Raw genomic sequence first — 24,680 nt, 5'->3', positions numbered from 1 at the left:
ACCATTCCGATTTTAAAATAATTTCACACAGTAATTAATTTTCGCTTAAATACACTCATCGAGTCGACAAATCAGCTTCTTTTGACTTCGGTACGTCAATCATTTAACATAATATTGAAAAGTCAGATAAGACTTTCATACATTATTCAGCGGCACAGAAAGAGACAAACGTCAATTTATATCTACGTAAAATAGTCTTTATCCCGAACGCTTAAAACTTCCGACCTGAACCACATTATGAAGCAAACTGTCCATGCTCGTGATGCCCTGGTACAGTGTGACCGTAAAGGCCAGTTGTGGAGGACATGTCGCAGGAAAAATATCGTTTCGCAGACTCAAACGACAGACAATACAAGAAATGTCCAGATGAATGCAGATGGGTTAAGGTTTTAAATATTGTGAATAAAAATTTACTAATTTTAAGATAAAACGATATTATGATAATATAAATAGTGCAATTCTTTTATTTTCGATTTACGATAAGCGTTTAAATTTTTTGCCTAGCTGACACATGAACCATTTGTGGAGTAATGATGTTCGAGTTTAAAAATCCTACTAGTAACACGTGCCTGCAAACAGTTTCTAAAATGAAGGAAACTATGACAAATGAAGAATGAATGAAGAAAAATGAAGACAGTAAATTTAGTAAATTTACGATATGAATGGCGGTTGCGATAATATAGCCTATTATTATAGCCTTATAGCTTTCATGCAATGATACAACTTGCCTACCTAATTCCACCACGAAATAGTAATATGTTGAATGATGTTACATTAATAATATTGATAAAATTCCGATAAATAGGATGTGTCGACAATAAGACTATAATTTTATTAAAAATTATTCTTCAGATCAACCCGTTCTGAACTTTCGTAATAATAATATAATCTATGCAACGTCGGGAAACTCGAATATATTTCATAATTTTAAACACATCCATTGTGTTGTGGTGCTTAGCAACGTAGCGTCGAATAATTAAACAAATACAAATGTAGATAATTCGATTGTGTTTATTACCTGTTTGTAAATTTGCTTAATCTAGTTCACGTTAACACAACGGAATTTTATGCACATTAACAGCTGATCAAACGGCCGTAGGTGCACATAGGCTAATAAATAACAAGACAGGGCCGGATAATCGTCAATTTATTGCCTTCCATGTGCATAGCCGTGCGTTTCTCAGAAGCAGCAGCACTCCCTTACGGCGATCATAAAACCTGCGGTAACATGTGCAATGGCAGCGTCTGCGTTCGTACCGATCTTTCTGTCTGATGCTCGCTTTAAATCGAATCACAAGGGAGATGAATGCACGTTTATGTGTCTCCAAAAATCCAATAATTATACCTATTAGATAATACGAGATATTTTTTTTTAATATGTAAGCTTAATATTCACGAAAAAAATTAACATAAATTTGCTGTCAACGTAACGATAATCCTATGCTGAATCTGTATTATCGTTAAGAATATAACTTGTGTTGTATTAAATTAATGTTCTGGTGCAGAAACTAAGAGCGTGAGATCAGATATGTATTTTAGTTTACATGTTGATAATGGTGTATTGCGTGGCATACACGCCCGACTCCGGCAGCGCACTCGCGCATGATATGTTTACACGAAGCCCGTTTGTTCGAAACGTTTGATCTTTATAAATGCAATGGGTATTTCAAAAATATCGCCGTCGGCGGAACTCTAACGTACGCTTTCATAAAAAAAAAAATCGAAAATGATTTTTAAGAACGACAACCTTGATGCTCTGTTTATTCTCGGCTATAGGTGTTCCGTTTATGAGCATTTTTTGATTAAACTGAACTGACGTTGTGTTTGAAATCTTTAATTTAGTGTAGTCTGCAGAGCATCCCTTGGTGTCATGATTCTCGTGACTCAGAATTAATGCAACCTTCTGCGTTCGTTGTGATCGCTGTTAAAGGAACACGAATGATAATTGAACGTTTGAAAAACATTCTGTTGACACAAGTAACAATTATAGGGTTTAATTCTAGTGACAGTCTACGTATATATTCTCGCAAAAAATACCGCGCGGTTGACAGAAGCGTGATGCTCTGTTACAGTTCCATTCTACACGATCTCTTTTTTTATTATAGAGAGTGCAAATTTATGCGCGAGTTTTAAATTCCGCTCAGTTTATTTTTATTCCAAATTCAAGAGAAAAGAGGCCACATTATCTAGCACCATGTTTGAGTAAATCACCGACTATATTGTCAGAACCGACCTGTAACATTTCATCTGTTACAGCTTCCTCCAAATTAGTGGCTCGCGTATCGACTAACGGCACGTGATGTTTCAGGCAGCGATTATATGTAATCCAGATCAGCTATATGTTGCTGTCCATGTCGAGCAGTGGTTTCAAACATTCTTCCCGACTTTTGAGTCTATCGACAAACAATTTTCAATGAAAATTGAGCTAGCTGACCTCAAAAAGTCGTTTTATCTTACCGACAGGTTTGCCAGTATCTGCGAAATATTTTCTCATCTGATTTGTATCAGAGGGTCACTGAATTGAGCTAATTTTTGACTCCCTTCACTATTCTTTGACTCATTTCTGCATTCTTTAACTGCGCTGAGGCTGATTTTATCATGTGTATTGATTTGAATGGTGCTATACTTTAATAGGAGGATTCCACGCTTAGTGATTACTTCCGTGAGAACATATTTGTATCAATATCTAGTTTTCCATCCTAGATTATCTGCGAGGAGTAGAGATTCGGATTTTCATATTATTAGCAACAGTAAAAACCGACAGCTTGCTCCGTACATAACCCGAAACACTTTTGCTTAAGACATGTACCACTGGCGTGATTTTCTCTATCATATGCCATCGCTTTTATCTTGAGTGCATCCAAGCACACTGTATTCCGGAGGGAATATAGTATTGTTTCAGGAATAGTTGCCAATTGCTGTCCATATCAACATAAACTAGGGCATTAAAAACATCATTAAAAAAAAATCTGAGTCAGTTTAATTTCTGAGAGAAAAGTGGAAACAATGTGTAACTGACATCATGCTCTACCACCTCGCCGGGATATAAGGTTGAAAATATAAAATTTTTGTATTGTCATCTGTACTTGATGGGTGTTCAAATTTACAAGTTAATCGAACGTTTTCTATTCTGTAGAAATACAAACAAGCACATACATATCAAGCTAATAAAAGCATATAAGTTAAACAAATATTGAAGTATCCAACATCTAAAACCTTAAGGATCAAAATTATTAAATTAATATAAGAGTTTGACTTAAGCATAAATACGATTTCAACAATATAACAATAATACGTATTTATGTTACGTTATAAATATATTAACTAAAAACCTAATGTTTGACTTGAAACAGTTTTCAGATGACTGTAACGTTATTCAACGATCACAAAATAGATTCAATTTACAGCGCTAGTCAATGTTATTCTTGACCAGTTTGCCCACACAACAATCAACTATTTGCAGATACTGAGTCGTTGCGGACGACCGCAAATTGCGCTTTCAGTTGTCTTAATAAACACATTTCGTTCGGTTTTTAATGAATGATTGAAAGAGAACGCGTTGAATGCTGTTTAAAATATCAATAGGCACATTCGGACTTTCAATGCGGGCTCGCGTTCTTTTCTTAGTGGTTAGTAGCGTGATTTTGAGAGTAATCTGCCAATTATGACTGAGTACCATAAGAAACAAGTTTTGGATGCGACTGTATCTAGAGTTATTTTAATATATATATATATACCTATACAAAAGCCGAAACATCTTCCAATTTTTTTTATTGGAAGCAATAGATTTTTTTCTTCATATTTAATTTGCAACTTTTTGTTTTCGCTCAACAATTCAACTTGTGCTAATAACGTTTTACGTACAGACTTTGGAACAGTAGTAAAAGACTTGAAGTGAAGGTCCGTCGTTTGAAATTCGATTTTAACGGAAAGAAATACTTGAAAATCGAATCTAAAAAGATATTCTATCTCTGAAGGTTTCACTTTTACCGCATGTGTAGAATACACGTGGTTTTCTTGTCGTTTTCATAAAGGATATCTCATGATCCTCAATGTAGGCAGTTACGGAAACTCACAGACATCAGAATGCGAATGTGCTAAAGTAAAAGTCGGGGTTCACTTCGAAGCTTCAATAATTGGCTCAAACCTGATGACGTTGCTAACACGAACCCTAGCAAGAGCCATGCTTCACAGAATCTACCACCGGATCGGAAGCGCGACCCATTGAGAAGATCCGGCGAGAAACTCAGTGGGCTTTATCTGAGGGCTAATTGACTCGTCGAGCCCTTGACTCCACTCGAGAACGGTGACCGGTGCTTGAGGTACCTAAAAGCACCGTATGACATACTTAGGCTGTTCTATGCATGACTAGTCGTACGTGCTCGCAATACTCCAAACAACCAGTAATTACACAGATATGTTTATTTTTGGGGTTTTGAATTTCAGTACACTTCGTTAATCCTTTCAGTCTTTACCAGTGGACAGCTATGAAGTGCGTATTGAAACAAGTAAAATACTGACTAAAATCCGAAACTTACTTTCTACGTTAGCTTTAATTATCAACTGACATTCTGAAGGGACGATCAATAAGTAAAACATTGTCTAACATGCATTATGTAAACAAAAATCTGTTTTTTATTTCCCCACACATATTGGATTGTTCTATTCTCAATCAGTTATAAATAAACTCGGGAATTGACACAGTTCAACGCTTACAATGCACTGTGTGCGGTCACAGTGAAAATAAACAATTTCTTTCATAGATAGTATTTTTACACGGATACCTAATACATCCTTTATGTTCAAAACTTCCTCTTTTCTAAAATTTCATAGTAGTATTGTAATAAATTGAATATTCTATTTATTTTTTTTATTGCCAAATTCAAACGCAGAATTCATATTTACATACCAGCCTCCGCTATTTATTTTAAGATTTTTAACGTCTCCCCGGAACATCCTAAAAACGTTTACCCTTTCACGTGCCCAAGTTGACCTTTGTTTATCTAATCCCTTTTTTGTTATGTAATACTATACTTAAATAATTTAACCAAACAAGTCTTTTTTTAGTATTTTATTATTACGAGCGAAACTTTTTTGATCTTCTCTAAATTTTTTTCTCCTAAATAAATTTCTGTATCCTCGCGTAAACGCATGCTCCAAATATATAAATTCTAATTTTTTTTTAACTACTATTTTATAGTACATTATGATTAGTGCTGAAATAAATAGCTCAACCTACATTTTGTTTATATAGGATGGATCGGAGGCGCAATACCAGAAATTGTAACGTCGTTTTTTACACCTGTCACTTGAGAAATCAACAGTTACTTTCAGGTAGAAAGTTTACGTTTTTCAATTACGCCGAAATCGCGAATTTTAATTGTGAAATGCATGTTTCGACGTCTGAATGAATATTCCGTGTCGATTAGACATACACGTAAAAATTAAAATGCACAAATCAACGTTTGTTCGGCACTTACTTTCCGTTGTAAACATCATCAAAAGCAAATAATATGAAATATGTAATTAGTATTCTCAAATCATGACATGTGAGAACAGAAGTTATATTAGAGAACGAATTCGCGTTGACTGCTATGAACTAGGCATTTACTTTAGTAATTTTATCGACACGGAATATTATTATTTAGAGTTGATTATTTCTGGAATATTGCGTCCTCGTGAATCCTTAATGTCTGTTAAACGAATCACAAACGAAAACGAAACGTTCATTTAATAAAATAGAATTTAATTTTTCTGTTACATTTCATAAAGTCGTAAATGAGTGTAATTAGAGAAACACACCCGGTGTAATGTCGAATGAATGATCATGTTTTATTGCCTCAGTGACATAAAAATATTTTTGATTACTGCCGTAAATTTCCGGCATTCAGGATTCACATAATTCGTTTGGTGTATTTTTTTCTTCTTTTTTTTTTCCTAAAATTATTTACATTGACTTAATGCTGTGCGACGTATGCGAATTCTTTATACCTATTTACATTGCTACATATTTTTTTGTTTAAATATTTTAATGTTCATTCAGAGTTATTTTGTCAGAGGTTTTTTCTATCCTACCTATGCTGATAGGCTTGAAAGGCTATTTCATCGTTGCCCTAGCGTGTAGGTGAGCTCTCGGGACTCAAGCCGGAGGTGTTGCTAACACTGGACCTAGCAAAAACAGTGCTTCGCAGAATCTACCACTGGATCGGAAACGCGACCCACTGAGAAGATCCGGCGAGAAACTCAGTGGGCTGTGTCTATGAGTTAATTTACTCGCTGAGCCCTTCGTCGCAAGAAACGGGTTCGGCAAGGACGGTGACCAGTGATTATTAATTAATACGTGATCGTTTTCGTCTTTGTGATTTTGTTCCAAATTAGGAATTCGTGTTAAAGAATTCAGTGGAAATCGATTATACAAAATGTCTAATAGCATTCCGGTAAGAATTTAAGGAAAAGATTTATTTACTGTGACCGATCAGTCAATTGACTGGTCGGTGACCGTCGCGGGCTTCTCAAAAGTACTCGATAAACAATTAACAATATAAGCGGTTCGATAATCGAAAATAAATCTGGCTGGCACTCAATACTCAGTGCGGACGTTTCACAGCCATGTTTTAATACTTGTCGTCACTTTTTAAAGCTCGTAGATCACATAGAGAGGGCCTCGACGGAATAAATTGCTTTCAAGTTGGCAGGCGCGGAGAGACGAGGGCCGGAGCCGCCGCCCTAAATTACTTTACGCATTTAACTATAGATTTATTGGAATTTAAGTGGTACAGGTACGTAGGTACGTAACGAATTTATGTATTGAAACGAGACTAGAAGTCGGGATTTTATTTAAAAGATCGAAGCTTGAACACGAATAATGCCCATTGGCAACGCAAATATTATCTATAATTAACTATACTGTAACTATACTGAGATCTTAGAACTTATATCTCAAGGTGGGTGGCGCATTTACGTTGTAGATGTCTATGGGTTCCAGTAACCACTTAACATCAGGTGGGCTGTGTGAGCTCGTCCACCCATCTAAGCAATAAAAAAATATATCTATAGAATTAAAACGTGAAGCAAAAACTTTGTACCGTTTTTTCGAAAATTGCACTGACGGAGGAGTATGATATTTCCTATATTTATAGGGAATATAGAGAAGGAGTGCAGAATGTTAATATTTTTTTAAATTATGAATAAAAAATACCTTAAGTCAATAAAAAAAAATATTACACGCACACTACCATGTATTTGACACACACGCGCATGCATACTTTTTGTTTATTGTCCAATTTTTCTTATTGCTTATAGTCTGTGGTCAAATTGAGAATAAATTAAATATTGTTTGTCTTTAGAAGTTTAATAGTCTTTGAGAATAGAATTATAATAATGTACAAACTTATAATTTCAATTAATTATAGTCGAATTTGGACTACCGGGGGACCACTAGTAGAAGTAATCGATTGTAATTACCTTTTACATGCCTAATATAAAAAGTCTGAAATCAATATACTAACGATATTTGTTTAGGTATTATTCATGTATTTCGGTTTTGCCCAAATGTCTTTTGTGAATCTATATCTATAATAATGTATAAATCTACAGTGGTTTTTACGGATGTTCCGTTATAACTACTGAACCATGCATCCGATTGACTTAAAACTTGGTATCTATGTAGAAAATACATATTCTTAATGGATAGGCTAATATTTATATGAGTGTTGGACTCCCTAATAATAATGACAATAAATAATAATGTTAATTTTAAATGCGCAGCAAAGCGGGCGAGTATGGCTAGTTTATGATATATTCATTTTTTTACGTTAAATTAAATACTTTGTTACGCATATTTAAACAGAAAATGACGGCGCGGCGGTACCTCTACAATTGCCAGTGTATAACGACTGCAATAATCACTTTCCATTAAGTCATCATTTCATTGGTAGGCAGCGGCTTCGCTCTGCCCCTGGCATTGCTGAAGTCCATGGGCGACGGTAACCTCTCACCATCACGTGGGCCGTATGCTCGTCTGCCTGCAAGGGCAATAAAAAATAAATTAAATAATGTTCTGCGCGCTCGTCCGCTAACTAAAGATATAAAAAAAAAAAAAATCTTGTATAGAATGGTTCGAGAAATTATTATATAAGTGCGAACAACTAAAAAGTTTAGAGACCGATACTCATTGCACAAATAAGTAAAAGATAAACGCGGAATTATTGCTAATTTCCATTTAAAATTATCGTCTTTATTTCCTGAAAAGAATCGCACGCCACTTATCTCTTACGTTTATACAACTACTAGCCTTTACCCGCGCCTTCACCCGCATAGTCAAGAAAAGGCGTCAATTACTACTTCTATATGTTAATTATTCTTTCTAATTTGTCACGTTATTTATCTATTTATCTAAAGACGATAAAACAGTTGCAATGTGGATACGTTGCTTCGTTTCGACTTGAAACAAGGACAAACAAACACACTTTCACGCTTATAATATTAAAATAAAACATGGATGACAGAATGCTCCTCTGAACTATCGAAGACAAACAGTGTCGGAGTTTGTCAATCTGAAACAAATACAGACTTTTAATACAAAAAAAATAAAAAATAATAATCTTTGAAATGTAGATTATCGTGAATAAAAAACCAGCTCCGCGTGCTATATCATACCACATTTGGATTTCAAAAACGTAATTATTTCAAAGTAATAAATCTATGCACCCGACAAGTAACATATGCGTGTTTTAATTTCCAAGAAAACAGTATCGTCCAAGGAGGATTTTACTTCTAAAGCCGGCTGATTGGGATCTGTTGGTTTGTTTAAATTACGGCCATTAGGTACCACGGGCTTGCACGTGGCCGACAACAGACGAGCCACAGGCGAACGGCCCCCGATGAGAATTGTACCAATACCAATTTTAGAAAACCCCGCTCTTGTATTCTCCGTTTTATTATGAAAAGATCTAGTTATGTTTGCTGCTGTACTGTGCAATTATACGTACATAGTTGCCCGATAATATAATACGGTTCTGATACTCAGCCTTGTAGCTGCGCAGTAGCTTCGTTTTCACACCTGAAGCAAATCTTCATATACTTTGTTTAGTTATTATTGGGTATTTAATGTTCTATGATAATTAGTTCACATATTGCCCCTATAAGGCTTAATGCGGCGGGCGGCTATTCACTAACACAGATATTGAGTATGTTTGGAAGTTCTTAAAATGTGGTTGGGCTAACGCGTAGACAAAGTAAAACATAACTAATTATTACATGTACTTTCATATTAATTTACTAAATATAGAAAAAATATTGTTTCGTTACACCTAGGTATTTGTTTTTTCCTCTATCTATTCAGTGGTAGCCTAAATGACTACTCCAGATAAGCGTGGACGGGTAAGTGAGCTCACGGGTTTAACCTGAGAGAATTTGCTAAGACTATGCCTAGCAAGACCAGTGCTTGGCAGAATCTACCACCGGATCGGGATCGCGAAGATCCGGCGAGAAACTCAGTGGGCTATGTCTATGGGAATTTGTATCGTAGCTAACAGATGAAATGTTCCGTACTGTCGAATAACATTCCAACTCGTCGATCTACTGACCAAATCAATCGCCTAGTTGAAGATTTCCCTTTAAAATCGTGACCAAAAATTGATATTTAGTAAACCAGTAAGTGAGTCGACTATTATCAAAGCCGGCAATGTGACTTTTGGACAATTATTGCTAAATCAGAAAAACGAATTATTGACTTTGTATTCCATTGGCAGTCACAAAACTCTTCTGAACGACATCTTAGATAAATAACAGGTTAAGTATTAACCTTTATTTAATGCAGGTTTCGAACCTTATTCTTTGAAGGAGACGATTATATTCAAATCAATCTGTATTGACATATCAATAACATTTTTTTGTCCAAATGCACAGATTGCCACCTTTGATAATAGACGACTCAAGTAACCTAAAGTGAATATACCTATTTAGTGGACGTTTTCAATTTTGAAGCATTGTGTGCAGCTCTCATAGTTATGGCTCTTTTATGTCGCGCTCCAGACCTATCATTATTTGTTTACGTTGTCAGAACAAAAAATGGCTTTGGACGTAACCGCCGCCTATGATACTATTTCATTCAATGCCATTTACGTAGGAATTATGTAAATCTGAAGCATAATTGTTACACGCGGCAGCGACGCCCAGCAAAGATTAGTTTCTACTAAGAACATGCGAGACAAAAACCAAAAGACCTATGCTCTGGAATCTTTACAAAAGTACAGACTCCAATCGCAACTGTATCACCCGTACCTGTATCACTCTCCTCAAACTAGAAGATAAATGTTCATTTACGATATTTCGTGAATATTGGAGGGTTAAGTAATTACCTTTATCGGCTGATGTTTATTGTCTTAAAATATGATATTTCGAATGCATTTTTATTTTCAGTGTTATGCTGCCAGCCAGACCATTCCTTGACGATTTTCCACGTTTTTTTTTTCAATAATTAATCCAATATACTCTTTGTGCAATAACCATAAGATTCGAAATTGTTTGAAGACATCTTGAGCGGAGGTTAATAAATATAAATTCACGATACAACACCAATGTACTTATACTATAGTAACGAACAAATCTTGTATATGGCTATGCGAATTGAACATATTACGAAACTAACTAACTTCTTTGAATTAGTCAGGCACTTTAAGAAAATATTTGTTTTAGGTCACCGCTTTCAATTATAGTTAATGTATATCTTCAAATAATAATTCAGAACTAACGGGGTGACGGAAAAAGAATGCTGGTTTAGTTTTCTAGTGTGCACATAAATTATGTATCTACACGTAACATCGATTCGATTTATTTAAATATAATGGTGTCAAAAGGTAAACAGAAATAAAACAATTGAATATTTTTATATGTATATTCGGAATACTTACAGTCTATAATCTATAGATAAATAATATTATTGTTGACATTTAGTATTTAGAGGATTGGGGTAGAAATCAGTTTTCAGCAAAAATTGCTTTTATGCGAATTCGACTTTAATGTGTTTTACCTTTTTTTGGAATCTAGATTAACTTTGATCTGTCTAACCTGTACTTAGACTAGCCTTTTTACATTAATTATCTAAATAAATCTTAACCTAAAAGAGGTCATATAGGACCTCTCCTGTGGCCGCACGGGTAGTTACCGCCGCCCTGCCTATTTTTGCCGTGAAGCAATAATGCGTTTCGGTTTGAAGGGTGGGCAGCCGTTGTAACTATACTAAGACCTTAGAATTTATATCTCAAAGTAGGTGGCGGCATTTACGTTTGTAGATGTCTATGGGCTCTGGTAACCGCTTAACGCCAGGTGGGTTATGTGACAGGATACAAAATGTTATTTTTTATTGCTTAGATAGGTTGACGAACTCACAGCCCAACTTCTTATTAGTTAGAACCGACTATAATGTGAAATTTTAAATTAGAAAAATTCTGTTGGATAAACGATCTTATGGTCCTGATATTATGATTTCATTTTCATAATACCCACCTAAGAACAATTCTGTACCGGTATCCTGAACTGAAATCTTGTTAACAGGTTCAACGCCAATGTTCGGGATGCGCAGCGTGCATGGTCAGATGCTTTCCGGAGGCTCGTCTATCAGTGGCCTCGGCAGCTTCAGTCTATCCTCACCGCTGCCAACGCTTCCACCAGACCGCAAGATGTACTCCACGCCGCCACCGACCCCGCTGCCCGCACTCCCGTCGCCGGCATCCGTCACTTCCACACCGGCACCACCATCCACTTCCACGACTGTGCATTATTATAATTAAACGTCATTTTTGTACGCGACGGCTTTTTAAACGCCATTTTCTTGCAAAATTCAAGTGAATTCAAATTCACTGTGATAGTTTCAGAGAATTCAATGATCTACCTGCAGATAGTTAATTGTATTGACGTCAATAAATAATGTGTTGTCACACCCACTCCAATCATATTTAGCTTCATCTTAGTTACGTCCATTGTAATTACATTAAGGACGGTAATATAAAAAAGAAATGTTCTAGAAAAAATTGGAGATTTAAGATTTTTTGGCGTGGTAATTTATAATTATCTCGGTAAACTTCAATTTATCAGTGCTTTCTTGAACTATGTAAAACATAAAAAAATTATTACGGATCGCTTGTACATCAATATACATACATCGTAACGAACACAAAAAAGTGCAAAGACGTTATTAGTCTTATCTAAAAACAAATACAAAACATGCCATTTCACTGTTTTATGAAAATGTTTTATTATAAAATATTTTAAAATTCAGTAATGACTAGTGTGTACGAAAACTACCAAAACGCTTTCTTAAAAAAATGTTGTTACACGATATTTATTTTATGTAACATCACTACTCGACTTTTGGACTATTAGACAGATCTTTGAATTAGGCACAGGCGATACAGCCAATAATGGAAACAATTGTCATTTTTACAGTTTTAAACTTTACTTAGCTTTTAACTTAACTTTTTTAAACTATAAAGCATTCTTTGGAATAACATGATTCTTACACTTGAAAATATAGTTTCAAATGTATTTTCAGATATACAGAACATTCTTTTCAACTGTCATCACGTTTCAAAAGAACTTATTTTCAGTGCTGTCGAATACTCTACTGAAAATAACGTGTTTCGCTGTAGCTGTAAAAATCCCATCACAAAATAACCAAAAAGAAATATAATAATATAAGAACGTGAGAAAATCAGTTGATTTATTAGTGAAATACGTAATTAGGGTAAGTCATGGAAATAGCTGTAAACATTGTTGATTCAATGAATTACAAGATCAATAGATGTATACAAAAACTAGACGCAAACCTTCTTAGTAAATCTAAAAGATATTAAACAATGTACAAACAGAGAAGCGACGGTTGACACATTACAATACCGCCTTACCTAGGTTTCATACTTCAGTGGCCTTATCATGCATTCGTCAGATTTCCTATCAAACTGAATATAAACTTAGTATAGTACCATCAATGTACAACAAATTTCGCACGAGTAGTTTCTGTCTGTCTATAACTAAAAATTTGTATGGAGTTGGAAGAGCTTCCCTTCGTTTGCCGCTAGGGGCGCTGTTCCAACTCCATACAAATTTGAGTTAACTTTCACGCGATCGAGAAGGTAAAAACTCGCACTAAGGACACAACAATTAGTTATAACACAGCAGACCGGGACCCAGTTTCACTAGTATCTAATAAAAATGTAGAGCCCAAAAAGGGCATTCTATTAATTTCACTGCGCTGCGTGCACTGTGCACATTATATTACAATTACGTGCGGTGTCAAGTATTAGACTTTGATTTACATCGCGTATCAAATGTTTTCTTTTATTTAGTAGTAAGTCGATAAGTATTAATACATATTTCTGTAACAATAATAGTGTTCTATTTATCATTTCGTGAATTATTCTCTTGTACCCTGTGTCATATAATTTTATTTTATCGTGAAAGTATCTCTATAAATACCACTTTTATTTAAATACGGTTATACTTAGTTTGCTTCGGTCTTGTAATAAAATTAGCACATTATATTATATCCATGAACAGTAACATATATGAAAGTAAAGTTGCAACGTACTTCATGTCTATTTTTAGAGGAAAATTTAGTGAAAAATCAAGTATGTTATGTAGTAAATAAATCGATGCTTGAAACAAAAGTCTAGTACATTATTTAATAAATAAATATATGTACGTCAATACGACTTTTAGTTAAATTTAGAGAAATATTATCGAAAACAGTGAACGACAACCTTTAGATTTATAATTTACATTACATTATATTATATCATAGCAATGAATAATTTTGAAATTATTGGATATTAGTTTTAAGATGTTTTTTAATAAATATAATAATAATACAACAGATTAATTTTATTTCATTCCGGTTCAGCTCGGTTTGGTGACCCAATCAAAAATTAAATACATAAAATTCGTGAGTTTTTTGTCTCACATTTTCTTGCAACTTGTAAAATTGTCCCAAATGTTGACAACGCCTGCATTTAGAATTCTTTCGGTTCGGTGGAATCGATTGTATAAAAATATAGGAGCTTTATTTGTTGCACACGTTTTGGTGTGAAAATTTTTAATTTGGTACTGAACTCTCTCAACAGCGTAAATGCAATGAACTAATTTGTACAATGTGATCGGTTTTTTTTCAACAACAACGTTCGAACAAACTTATGTGCAGGTCACTAAGCGCATAAATTCAGTACCTAAGTCTGGACCGGCTACATTATTTTCGTCATATTCCTGGTGAGGTCTGAAAAAATCGTAAACGATGAGATGACAGTGACAGTGATGACAGTCCGCTTCCAGAAATATTTTTTGCCACGTACCTTCCGGCTTTGAAATGAGCTCCCCTCCAGGGTGTTTCCCGAGCGCTATGACATATCCTTCTTCAAACGAGGCTTGTGGAGAGTACTTAACGGTAAGCAGCGGCTTGGCTCTGCCCCTGGCATTGCTTAAGTCCATGGGCGACGTGAACCACTCACTATCAGGTCCATCGTATGCTCGTTTGCCTACACGGGTAATAAAAAAAAACGAAAGTTGAGAATTTTCCCGTCCGCGCGCAGTTGGAATAGTCCCTTAAGCTTCTAAAGGTTCTGTATAAAAAAAGAGATTTTGAAATTTCACATCTTATTGGTAGTATAGATATATGAACAAACGTTGTTCTTTGTGAATTTGCGTCAGCTCACATCAGCTGGATTTATATCGCTGGATATAAAGCTTCTAATGAGCTCATGGATCGCAACATGCACATCACAGCATGAAACCGTCGCTGCCAAAAATTTTCAATGTCTACAGACTATGTGAGGCCATTTAAGCTTAGCTGCTATTGAGATGAATAAAATTAATTTACAACATGTACGATGCCTGATCTCATGACTGCATAGCAGCCAAATTAGGACGACCGTGCAGACTCAGGTTGAGCCATTGAAAATGTAAGGGCATTTTTTTCCAGTAAACTATTAAGCAATACTACTAGATTGTTATCTTTTTAAATTCTCCAGTATACAAACCAGAAATGGTTTTTAATTTAGGGACTATTTATTAACCGACTTCAAGAAGGTAGAGCCTCTCAATGTGCCGACTATTTTTTATGTGTAAATATTTTTTTCTAGGTGAACCGATTAATGTAGAAAAAATATATGGAAGCTTGGAGCTTCTTATGTGGTTCGATTTAATCAAAGCAAAAATTTCATCAAGATGTGATCAGTATTTTTTGAATTATCCTCAATGATGCATCTGCAAATTGACTTCGACTACATTCATAATATTCGTATTTTATTTTAAGTTTGTGAAGTCGGTTTTCTTTTTGGTTAAGATTTAGTACTATAAAAAACATACATACCATACTATAAAATATACAGACTAAAAAACTTAGAGGAGATGGATAATAGAGAAAGTAAATGTATAAAAGCTGTAAACTATTAGATATGTTGCGAATGAGAAGTTTATCAAATAGTTTTTAAACTTAGTAGTTATTTATTTTAATTTTTTTATCTGTCCTTATACAATTGAACAATAATTTTTAATTTCATAAAATATCTCCTTTCTTTTAAAACTAACACAAACACACGTGACTAACACACATAAAAAATTCAAGCGTAGTGAGACCTCCTCCTTTAACAGTCGGTTAAAAAGATAAACAAATCAACCCAGATTAATATCTAGGTGAAGACTATTCAGCCTAGCGTCTGCACAGCGTACTGCACACCAGACATCGTTGGCTGTAAAAACATTATCGGTTAGCTGTCATCGACTGCCGCTGCGCTTCTTAAAGCGGCTCAGATATTTCGCCCGTTACAAAATTTAATTGCTTGTAAGAAAGTAACGTGGCTGTTTATATCTATTTTTTTAATCTGCTCCCGTTGGCAGACGCGGGGACGGTTAATCGCAATTCTCGATCGTGCTACACAACTTTTTTTTCCTAGCTACGCTGATAGCCTTGGAAGGCTATTTCAACTTCTCCTTGACGTGTAGGTGAGCTCACGGGGCTCAAACCGGGGCACAACTTGAGAATAGTGTCTAGAAAGCGTGAGCACTTGTGAATAATATACCTAAGTCGCGTAATTGAAGCGTAAATGCTACTTTCATAAATCTGAGAACATGTTCAAACCGTTCTAATAGTCTTGTGTGTGATTTATTGCTTTTTTATTTCCATTTGTACTTATCTTTCATTGACGTTCATATAATAGGTACTTTGGCGAAGGAACGTGTAATGTTAATCATCGTGTATTCATCATAGAGACAACATTTTATATCTATATCGAGGGATTAAAATCTAATTGGATTAAGCGACATTTTTGCAACCTTACAGGAGAGCCATTTAAAGTTAGGTAAAAATTTCATTAGAAAAACTTTAGCTATTTGAATGGAGTAAATTTAATTGAAGTTCAATTAAAAACATCGAACTGTTGGTGCTAATACCAAATAAAACGTACCTTTAATTACCAAGATAAACGTTGCCTATTAAGCGAAATGTCGCTTACAGAAAGGAAAAAGGAAGAGTGAAGATTACAGCATGCCACTTACTACTCGACTCGACCCGCATACAAGAACCGCACCAGCAATCTCATCACCCCTGCCTCGTCAGGCAGGGAGTCCATGCCCGGGCAGAGGGGATTGCCCCAAGGCCCGACCCGTGCCTCCGTAAGGGGACACGATGACCCGACGACCAAATAACCTTTCACTTCCATTCTCTTCGTGATGGGCGCTTAGAGCAAACAACGGGTAGCAAAAACGTATTTCTACCGCGAAGCCTTCAGATTTGAAGAACCAGACTGCCTTTGTACAATATAATTGAAGCTTCGACCCACTGTCTCAAGATAGATAATGTCATTCACATTGTGATTCCGTGAGCTTTTGATAAAGTTAGCAGGTGTCGATGCTTTTATTTATTTATTACTATTTCGTTTTAGGCTGTTATGTGCTTCCTCCGTGCGTCGTGTTCCTCAGTGCTGAGGATCGTGACCTTTACGGAGTACATACGTAAAGGCTTTCTGGGAAAATTACTAGTGGTAGGTTCCCACGTTCTTCCATAGCAGAATTTCAGAGGCGATTTAGTTCCTCTGGGCTACTGAAGCCCTAGTTCGGGTTAGTTAATCGCTGCCCGTTACTCTGCGTATATTTTTACGGCTGGGTAGGTGGCATAACGTCGCCAACCCTCCTCTTTTTTCATCCGGGCTTGGGACCGGCAATGGCAGAGTTAAAGTGATGTGCTTAAATACGGACAAAACATTATTCTCATTGAATTCCTCTAAAATTGAAAAAACATACTTTTTTAAATAACTGTCTGTTCAGCTAGTAGTTAAGCAAAAGATACGACCTCAGTTTTTTTCGAAACTGTCTACCACCTACCATGCATCCTTTGTAATTGCTTATCTTCTCAAAACATTCCCAGCTAATATTTTTAATTATTATCTTATAGGCTGGTAGATTATACTTGAGTCCGAAACAACGTCCTGCCGATTTAAATCCAAAATGTAACTGTGTATATTAATTGCATGCTGTGAGGTATAAATAATTATTAATAATAAAAAGTGTTCTCTGAGATCGATGTAAAAAATATTAATACACCGCCACCTAGTGTCAAGCTGAGAAGCCTAGCTTGTGAACGTTAGCACGGAGCCCCCGTAAGCATCGTCCATCGGACATGAAAACTCATCGTCGTTCGCAAGGGCGGAAATAGAGGGCACTATTACTATACGCAACGTAAAAGAATAAATAATCAGGACTGTCCAGACAACATTTAAAATCAATATTTGTTATAATTTATCTTTATTCTTGTAACATTCCATTCCCATGACATCATATAAAAGTGAAGCTATCTTTTACTGTTATTGGAGGAATTCCCAAAAAGTATTTTGTTTTTGAAAATAAATTTTTGTGTGGCCCTCCAGCTATTTATTATAGTATACTGTTAAACTTAATTATTTAATTGAATTGAACTCTGCCGTACATTCTTTCAGAGGTAACTAAATTAATACCGCGTGTAATTTAATATTTTAGACGCGGTTGAAGTAAATATTTTCAGTACCGTACCTAGGTAATGAGTACATTTTTTTTATATTTAAAAATATTATATCATCTTATTCTGTATTGGCAACATAATATTTTATTTGTCTCACTTATAGGTAACCATTAACTTCTACATTCAATCGCTATATTTACCCTAGTTTTTCGTAGGGTAAATTTTGCGATTACTATCCTGGTGGTGATAAATAAAAATCTGTTGTGTATAGCGTTAATCCACTTGACGCGGGGGGTCATAATAGTATGGAGGGTCTCTACCCTTATATAACAGCTAACACCACTCCAGCTTGTTGGACGTTAAAAAATTATAACTGGGAGTTACAAAAAAGTTCAGCATGTTTCTGCCTATACGCACATATCAATAAAATCAGTACTTTGGACAATGTTTTTAAAAACAACAAAAGCTGTTTTTCATTACTACAGGCTATTTTTAATTGTTTTAATAATTTTTTTACATCAAAATATATTTTGTGAACAAAACGACTGTTTTTATTGTATGGTACAATAGAGTTTAGCAAATGTTGTAATATTTGGGGAATCTTTTGATCATATTTTAAACGAAAGGTAAATGTGCGAAAGCTCTGTGATTGTCTTTTAAAAGTACCTACTGTAATAGTTAGTTCTATATATGTGATTCTTTGACCCAATATATCATGTAAACGGTGTAATTGTTCCTAATTTCCGACGAAATATTTTGATTATAATTTATTATATTTATTTTGTAAAAAACAGCTTCATACGTGAGACAGACGTTTTGAAGTCGTCGTGGCCTAACGGATAATACGTCCGGTGCATTCGTGTTGAGCGATGCACTGATGTTCGAATCTCAGGCGGGTACCAAATTTTCTAATGAAATACGTACTCAACAAATGTTCACGATTGATTTCCACGGTGAAGGAATAACATCGTGTAATAAAAATGAAACCCGCAAAATTATAATATGCGTAATTACTGGTGGTAAGACCTCTTGTGAGTCCGCGCGGGTGGGTACCACCACCCTGCCTATTTCTGCCGTGAAGCAGTAATGCGTTTCGGCTTGAAGGGTGGGGCAGCCGTTGTAACTATACGTGAGACCTTAGAACTTATATCTCAAGGTGGGTGGCGCATTTACGTTGTGGATGTCTATGGGCTCCAGTAACCACTTAACATCAGGTGGGCTGTGAGCTCGTCCACCCATCTAAGCAATAAAAAAATTAAAAAAAGACAATCAGTCATATTTAGGGTATCAAGAAAATCTATTGTCGAACGATCTAAAAAAAAACTTCAATCTTTAATCATGAGTAATTCCAAGGCGAAAGATCTATACGTTTTGAAGGAAAATTGTCCCTCCTGGCTGAGCCTTTGCTCGCCCACCTGTCTTGGTCAGGCCAGGTTGGAAAGGCCACCAGTAATCTTTCAATCATTAAAAAAAAGTAATTCTATTTTTCTAACTGGAATGGCGAAAGTATCACACCATACAGCCTATATTTTGTATATCTGTTTTATGAAAAATGACGTGAAGCGAAATGAAATAAAGTGGATTAATTTGAGACATTTATCAATTGAAATTAAATGAAACGATATGATATGGGGTAAAATATAGTCTCAGTAAAATGGTTGTTATTTACTTTAACTTTTTCAGTGGACTTTTTGGAAAACCCCGAGAAGCTACTTCCAGTGGCCTTGTTTTATTTTTCCACATTTGTGCTCTATCACAGGTCCTGTATTAAATAATTTTAAACTACCAAATACTTAAACAATTCACACAATTTTACGCTTCACTAATAACTAATACAAAAGCTGACAGTGAAGTTACAAAACTGCTGGCATTGACATTTAAAATAACGTCATTAACAAGCCTTAGGTTATGATACAAAATACAAAACAATAGAACTATTGTAAATACCAGCAAATAGGATTTTAAATTATATTAATATATTATAAATGGTGCATTTAAACGTGCCGATTTTTCACTGTTAGCGAACCTTTTCGTTCGATGTTAAACAATGAGCCTGCAAGACAGACTAAAGCCCATTTTGAAAATACTAAAATTTACATCAATTTGGGGAGGTGGTGGAATTTTTTTTGCTTATCATGTCAGTCAGACGTACAAAACAGTAGACAAGATCGTAAACACAAAAGTTCTAGATCGTGAAAAGAAACATACCCCAGAATATATTTACATTGACGACCCTTCATACAGCATCACATTAAAAAGGGAACAAGACAAAGAATCTAGACGGTCTATAGGCCTCTCGCGTATTTGGAAGAGTCTGAAGCATTCTTTAGCATGGCGTCTTTTGTGGTTATGTCGTCACGGGAACAAGGAGCAGCGTAACATAGCTCTGAAACAGCTAGCTGCTTTCAAAAACAATAAGATTTGGGACTGTCAAAAACTTGCACAAGCTTTAGACATGAACACAGCCGTCTTGCTAGCAAGAACTCGCGGTGCTGATCTACGGTACTTCCTCCCTCCACCTATACATGTACGTAGAGCTGCATTAACTTCTGAATTACTCTCTTTCAAATTCCGAGACATGATACTTTCTGTTCAAGGAGTCCATCCACACAGTTGTATTCAACATTTCCTATCGAAATATTTTGCCAATATTCAGGAACAGGCCTTAGAAGCAGATAATATTCCCGCAAAGCCAGATAGTATTAGTGAGAGAGATTTGTGTATTTTGTGTCTTGATGCCCTCTATCACCACATCAGTCTTTTTCATGTTAACGATTATGAAGATGATGATTCTATAAAAACTCTTATAAAAATGGGACTCCTTCCAAGACTAGCTGAGTTAATGTTAAGAGAGCGTGATGACACTGATTTGGATTTGGCTATACTTAAAATACTCACTGTTCTGAGTGTTCATTGTAATTTATTATTAGATTTTTTTCAAAACGGTCTTATAAGAGAGTTGTCTCGGCTCCTTAGATCAAAAGATGTGCGATTGGCAAGTTCTGCTGCAGTTTGTTTAGCAAATTTATCAGGGGAACATTGTTACAGACCAGGACTGTACTTGTTGCACCCATTGTATCGAACTACAGTTGCACCAACATGTGACACTCTTCTAGTGCACGGCCTCAGAGGTGGTGTTTTTGTCACATGGCGACAGAGAGATAAAAAGTGCGCTGAACCTCTTGGAATTGTTGAAGGAACAATATCTGATGTTGACTGTGATCCCTGCGAAGAAAAATCAATCGATACAAAGTATCTTGACCCAGATTTGCAACAAGTAATGGATGATCTGATAGAATTAGATGATGAAACTCTGTTGTCTGACTTAGAAGTAGTTTTACATGACCTCCCTATTGAGGCAAAGCGAGAACCTTTGAATACTAATATTTATACTATAAGTAAGAAACGCTTAGCCCTTATGCAGGAAGAAGAGGATCACTGTAATTATACATTTTGTTGGCCTAAAGATTGGCTACCTAAAGACTGTAATAATTTGAGAATATTAGGTATCAATTATTGGAGCTCAATATCTGAATGGCTAGAACGATGCCCCCTACAGACAGCTGACATATCAACCAAGGCTTCAGAATTAGGTCCTACATTAGTTGATGCTGGTGTCGGAAGAAAAGGTACTCCTGTTGTGTGGTTAGCTCATTCTATGGGAGGACTTATAGTTAAACAAGTACTCATTGATTCTGCTCAAAGTAGTGATGACAAATTTAAAAGACTTTCAAGGAATACTAAGGCAGTATTGTTTTATAGTACACCTCATAAAGGTAGTGCACTTGCAACTATGCCAAGGGCTGCAGCTGCTGTGCTGTGGCCTTCAAATGATGTGCGTCAGTTACAAGAAAACTCGCCAGTTTTACTTGAATTGCATAGAGCGTTCATACATGCAGCTGAACAACACCAATGGGAGACCATCAGTTTTGCTGAAATGATGCCAACTTTGGTTACAACATTTAAAGTACCAATCCACTTTGTAGAAGCTTATTCTGCAGACTTAGGACGAGGCGTATTTTATCAGTTACCTTTAGATCATCTGTCTATATGTAAGCCGGCCACGAGACAATCAATATTGTATACAACAGTCCTGGATGTAATACAAAGGGTGACTGCCAGAAATATTGAAATAAAATACTCTGATTCCCTTATAAAATGGATTATTGACATGCTTTGGTGGATTCTGAGGACAAAAACTAATGAGGCTATAGAAAAAGTTGATGAAGCTCAAAGAATTGAAGGTCTTCGTTGGTATGAGCGAGTCCTACTAGACACATTTACTGATGGATTTACAGATTAGAAAATATGAATAACAATTAATTTTCTCGCCTAGTTTATGGTATTGTAAGAAAAACATTGCTATTTTCAAAGAAAGTAAATTGTAAGTGTGGGACATTTTGGAAGTACAGATATATTATGTAGGATTTAAATTGTATTTATCCAAGCAAAATTGATAATACTTAACTGTATGTAATGTATGTTAGCAAAGCAAATGATAAATAAACATGTATTAATTGTTTTCCTGTATTTTGTTACTCATTTTACTACATTTTATAACAAAAAATACTTTGCTTTTCTCCTTTGCTGTACCCATTATTTTTGTAGTTAGCAGCGAAATTCACTTATTATTGTCTGTGGGCTCGGGTGCTCGCCTAATGTAAGACAATTCGAGAGTACTGTCTGCATGTTTTTCATTAAAATAAAATACTTTAGAGTTTAGACACAGTCAAAGTATCAAATTTAATAACTTCTCATGGAAGCTTCGCGGCAATGACCACATTGTGTAATCATTTATTATAGTTTTAATACTTTTTGCAATGAAACATAGTTATTGAAAAAGTGAAATTTAAATAAACATTTATCTTTTTTTTATCCCGACATCTGTTAGAGACAGTTAAAATTAGTTGTCAAAAATCATTTACGTTACAGTAGAAATGAAATGTTACTGTGTTTCATAGTTTACACCAAAGATGGCGTTACCAGCTCACTTTGCAGTTAGGTAATGTAAAAAATGCGAGATATTATTAATTATAATGATTGCTTTTAAGGCTAATTTTGCGTGATTACTTTATATACGTAAATATATTCTATTCAATAAAATTTATTGATTTATAATTTATATTGTAAATATCAAAACATATTTTGGAGTAACTATAATATTTCAGCGTCTACCATCTATTTCAGATATAGTTTTTAATTGCCTTCCTGAATAAAAGTGGTAGCCGTGCATCATGGACATCAACCTCCAGTCTTGCTTACCAAGCTTAGGTCCACTGATGACTGCGTTACACTAGAAGATTCCACCTGCTTCGTCACATTGGAAGGAGTCGCCATAATATGAATATAAATGCCCTGTATAATAGTAATAATAAGCCTTTTATTTCATGCAAATAATAGGTTACATACACGTTTCAAATATGAAAAAGAAATTATAAAAAAGAAAAGAAAAAAAAATAGTGATGCTGTTAACACTTATTTACCCCTTTCTCCTTCCTGCCCTGATCCCTCTTCCCTCCCTCCCCTTCGTTTAAAAAATTATAAATTTAGATAGTGCTTTTAATGAATTGTTTACATGACATTGCCTAGCATGTTATGTTGTATGTCAAACTTGGAAATTTACATCCAAATGCCCTGTAATAATATATAATTATTCTTTAGAGCCCTTCCCGTTTTTTATTCACTTTTCACAGACTTCAGGATCATTGTAGAAAGAGTGGGCAATAATAATCGATCGAAAAAAAAAAGTGTTTAATATAATTATTTTATTAAGGATTATGGATTTGAAATTCGAACCTAAATTTTAGTTTAAAAATGATTATAACGCAGAGTGACGCACGATTATGACGCAGATTTTAACCTACTTTAAACATTTCTCTTTAATGAATAGCCATATGAATATGATGAGCATTAAAACAAATTTGGCATTTTGTTGAATTGCAATGAAACTGTACAGTTCTTCTCGGTCGGATTTTGGCATAACATCAGCATAGTACGAAATTTGGCACGCGAGCCGTTTTAAAAAAAATTGGATTTATCTGATATATTCTTCATACCAATGGGATGGGTCTTTGTACAGTTGTTTTTGGCACTTCATGGAAAGTTTCTGGCATAGTGCCATCGACGTATATACGATAGGTAGTCCGCGTGTCGGTTTCAATAACCAACGTCAAAGCGCAGCGCGGCCCGCTTATGTCAGTTAAAATCTTGTAATCATAATACCTTAAACACATTAAATTATGTCAAAAAGAACAAATGTGCTATACTCGTAATGTATTTATAACTTAAGCGAGTCAGGTGAAATTTCTGCCATCAAGCAGTTACGAGTTCCAGTATGAGATTTCGACCTAATGCCTTAAGGTAGGTGACGTCGAGTTTTGTCTTGTGTCGCTAACCGGAATTAAACTCACCATCTGACTGTATATTTCATTTGTGTTAGTACAAAATTAATTACTCTACAACATTGCTAGTTTCGAAGAGATTGCTATTACAACGATCTATCTGTATGAATACTTGAATCCATTAAAATATATTTTTTTGCGGAAAAAACGGTTTTTGGAAAAAAAAACCTTTAATGAATGACAAACCAGCCATTTGTTACCAATTAAATAATTAGACAAAAACAAGAACAATACCAAAATTTAAATTCATAGACGAGAGACAGTGATACGGTTCTAATGTCAAAACACTAAGCAGG

General features: G+C 35.2%; 2 protein-coding genes across 3 annotated transcripts in view; both read left to right on the top strand.

Annotated features, from left to right (window-relative positions):
• Positions 1-13,871, top strand: part of LOC149503578 (forkhead box protein F2) — a 56,308-nt gene extending 42,437 nt beyond the window's left edge. Inside the window, exons 2-3 of one of the 2 annotated variants that reach the window (XM_089730790.1) lie at positions 5,255-5,334; positions 11,557-11,688. In XM_089730790.1, coding sequence (XP_089586916.1) covers positions 5,255-5,313 — 59 coding nt within the window. In that variant the 3' untranslated portion in view covers positions 5,314-5,334; positions 11,557-11,688. Of the gene's footprint in view, positions 1-5,254; positions 5,335-11,556 lie in introns of both variants that reach the window. The other variant, XM_089730787.1, reaches the window with a different exon arrangement.
• A 5,996-nt stretch (positions 13,872-19,867) lies between these two features.
• On the top strand, positions 19,868-22,505 carry LOC149503577 (protein SERAC1). The gene has a single exon (XM_089730779.1). The coding sequence runs from the start codon at positions 20,031-20,033 to the stop codon at positions 22,284-22,286; it is 2,256 nt and encodes a 751-aa protein (XP_089586905.1). The 5' UTR covers positions 19,868-20,030; the 3' UTR covers positions 22,287-22,505.
• Positions 22,506-24,680: the final 2,175 nt, after the last annotated feature.

The sequence above is a fragment of the Bombyx mandarina genome, chromosome 01, assembly GCF_030267445.1.
Source record: "Bombyx mandarina strain Sakado chromosome 01, ASM3026744v2".
NCBI lineage: Eukaryota > Metazoa > Arthropoda > Insecta > Lepidoptera > Bombycidae > Bombyx > Bombyx mandarina.
The sequence above is the reverse complement of the archived record's forward strand: the minus strand, read 5'-3'. Positions and strand labels throughout refer to the sequence as shown.

Coding starts and splice junctions, on each gene's coding strand:
- LOC149503577 (XM_089730779.1), top strand. CDS start 20,031: ATGAGCCTGCAAGACAGACTAAAGCCCATTTTGAAAATACTAAAATTT.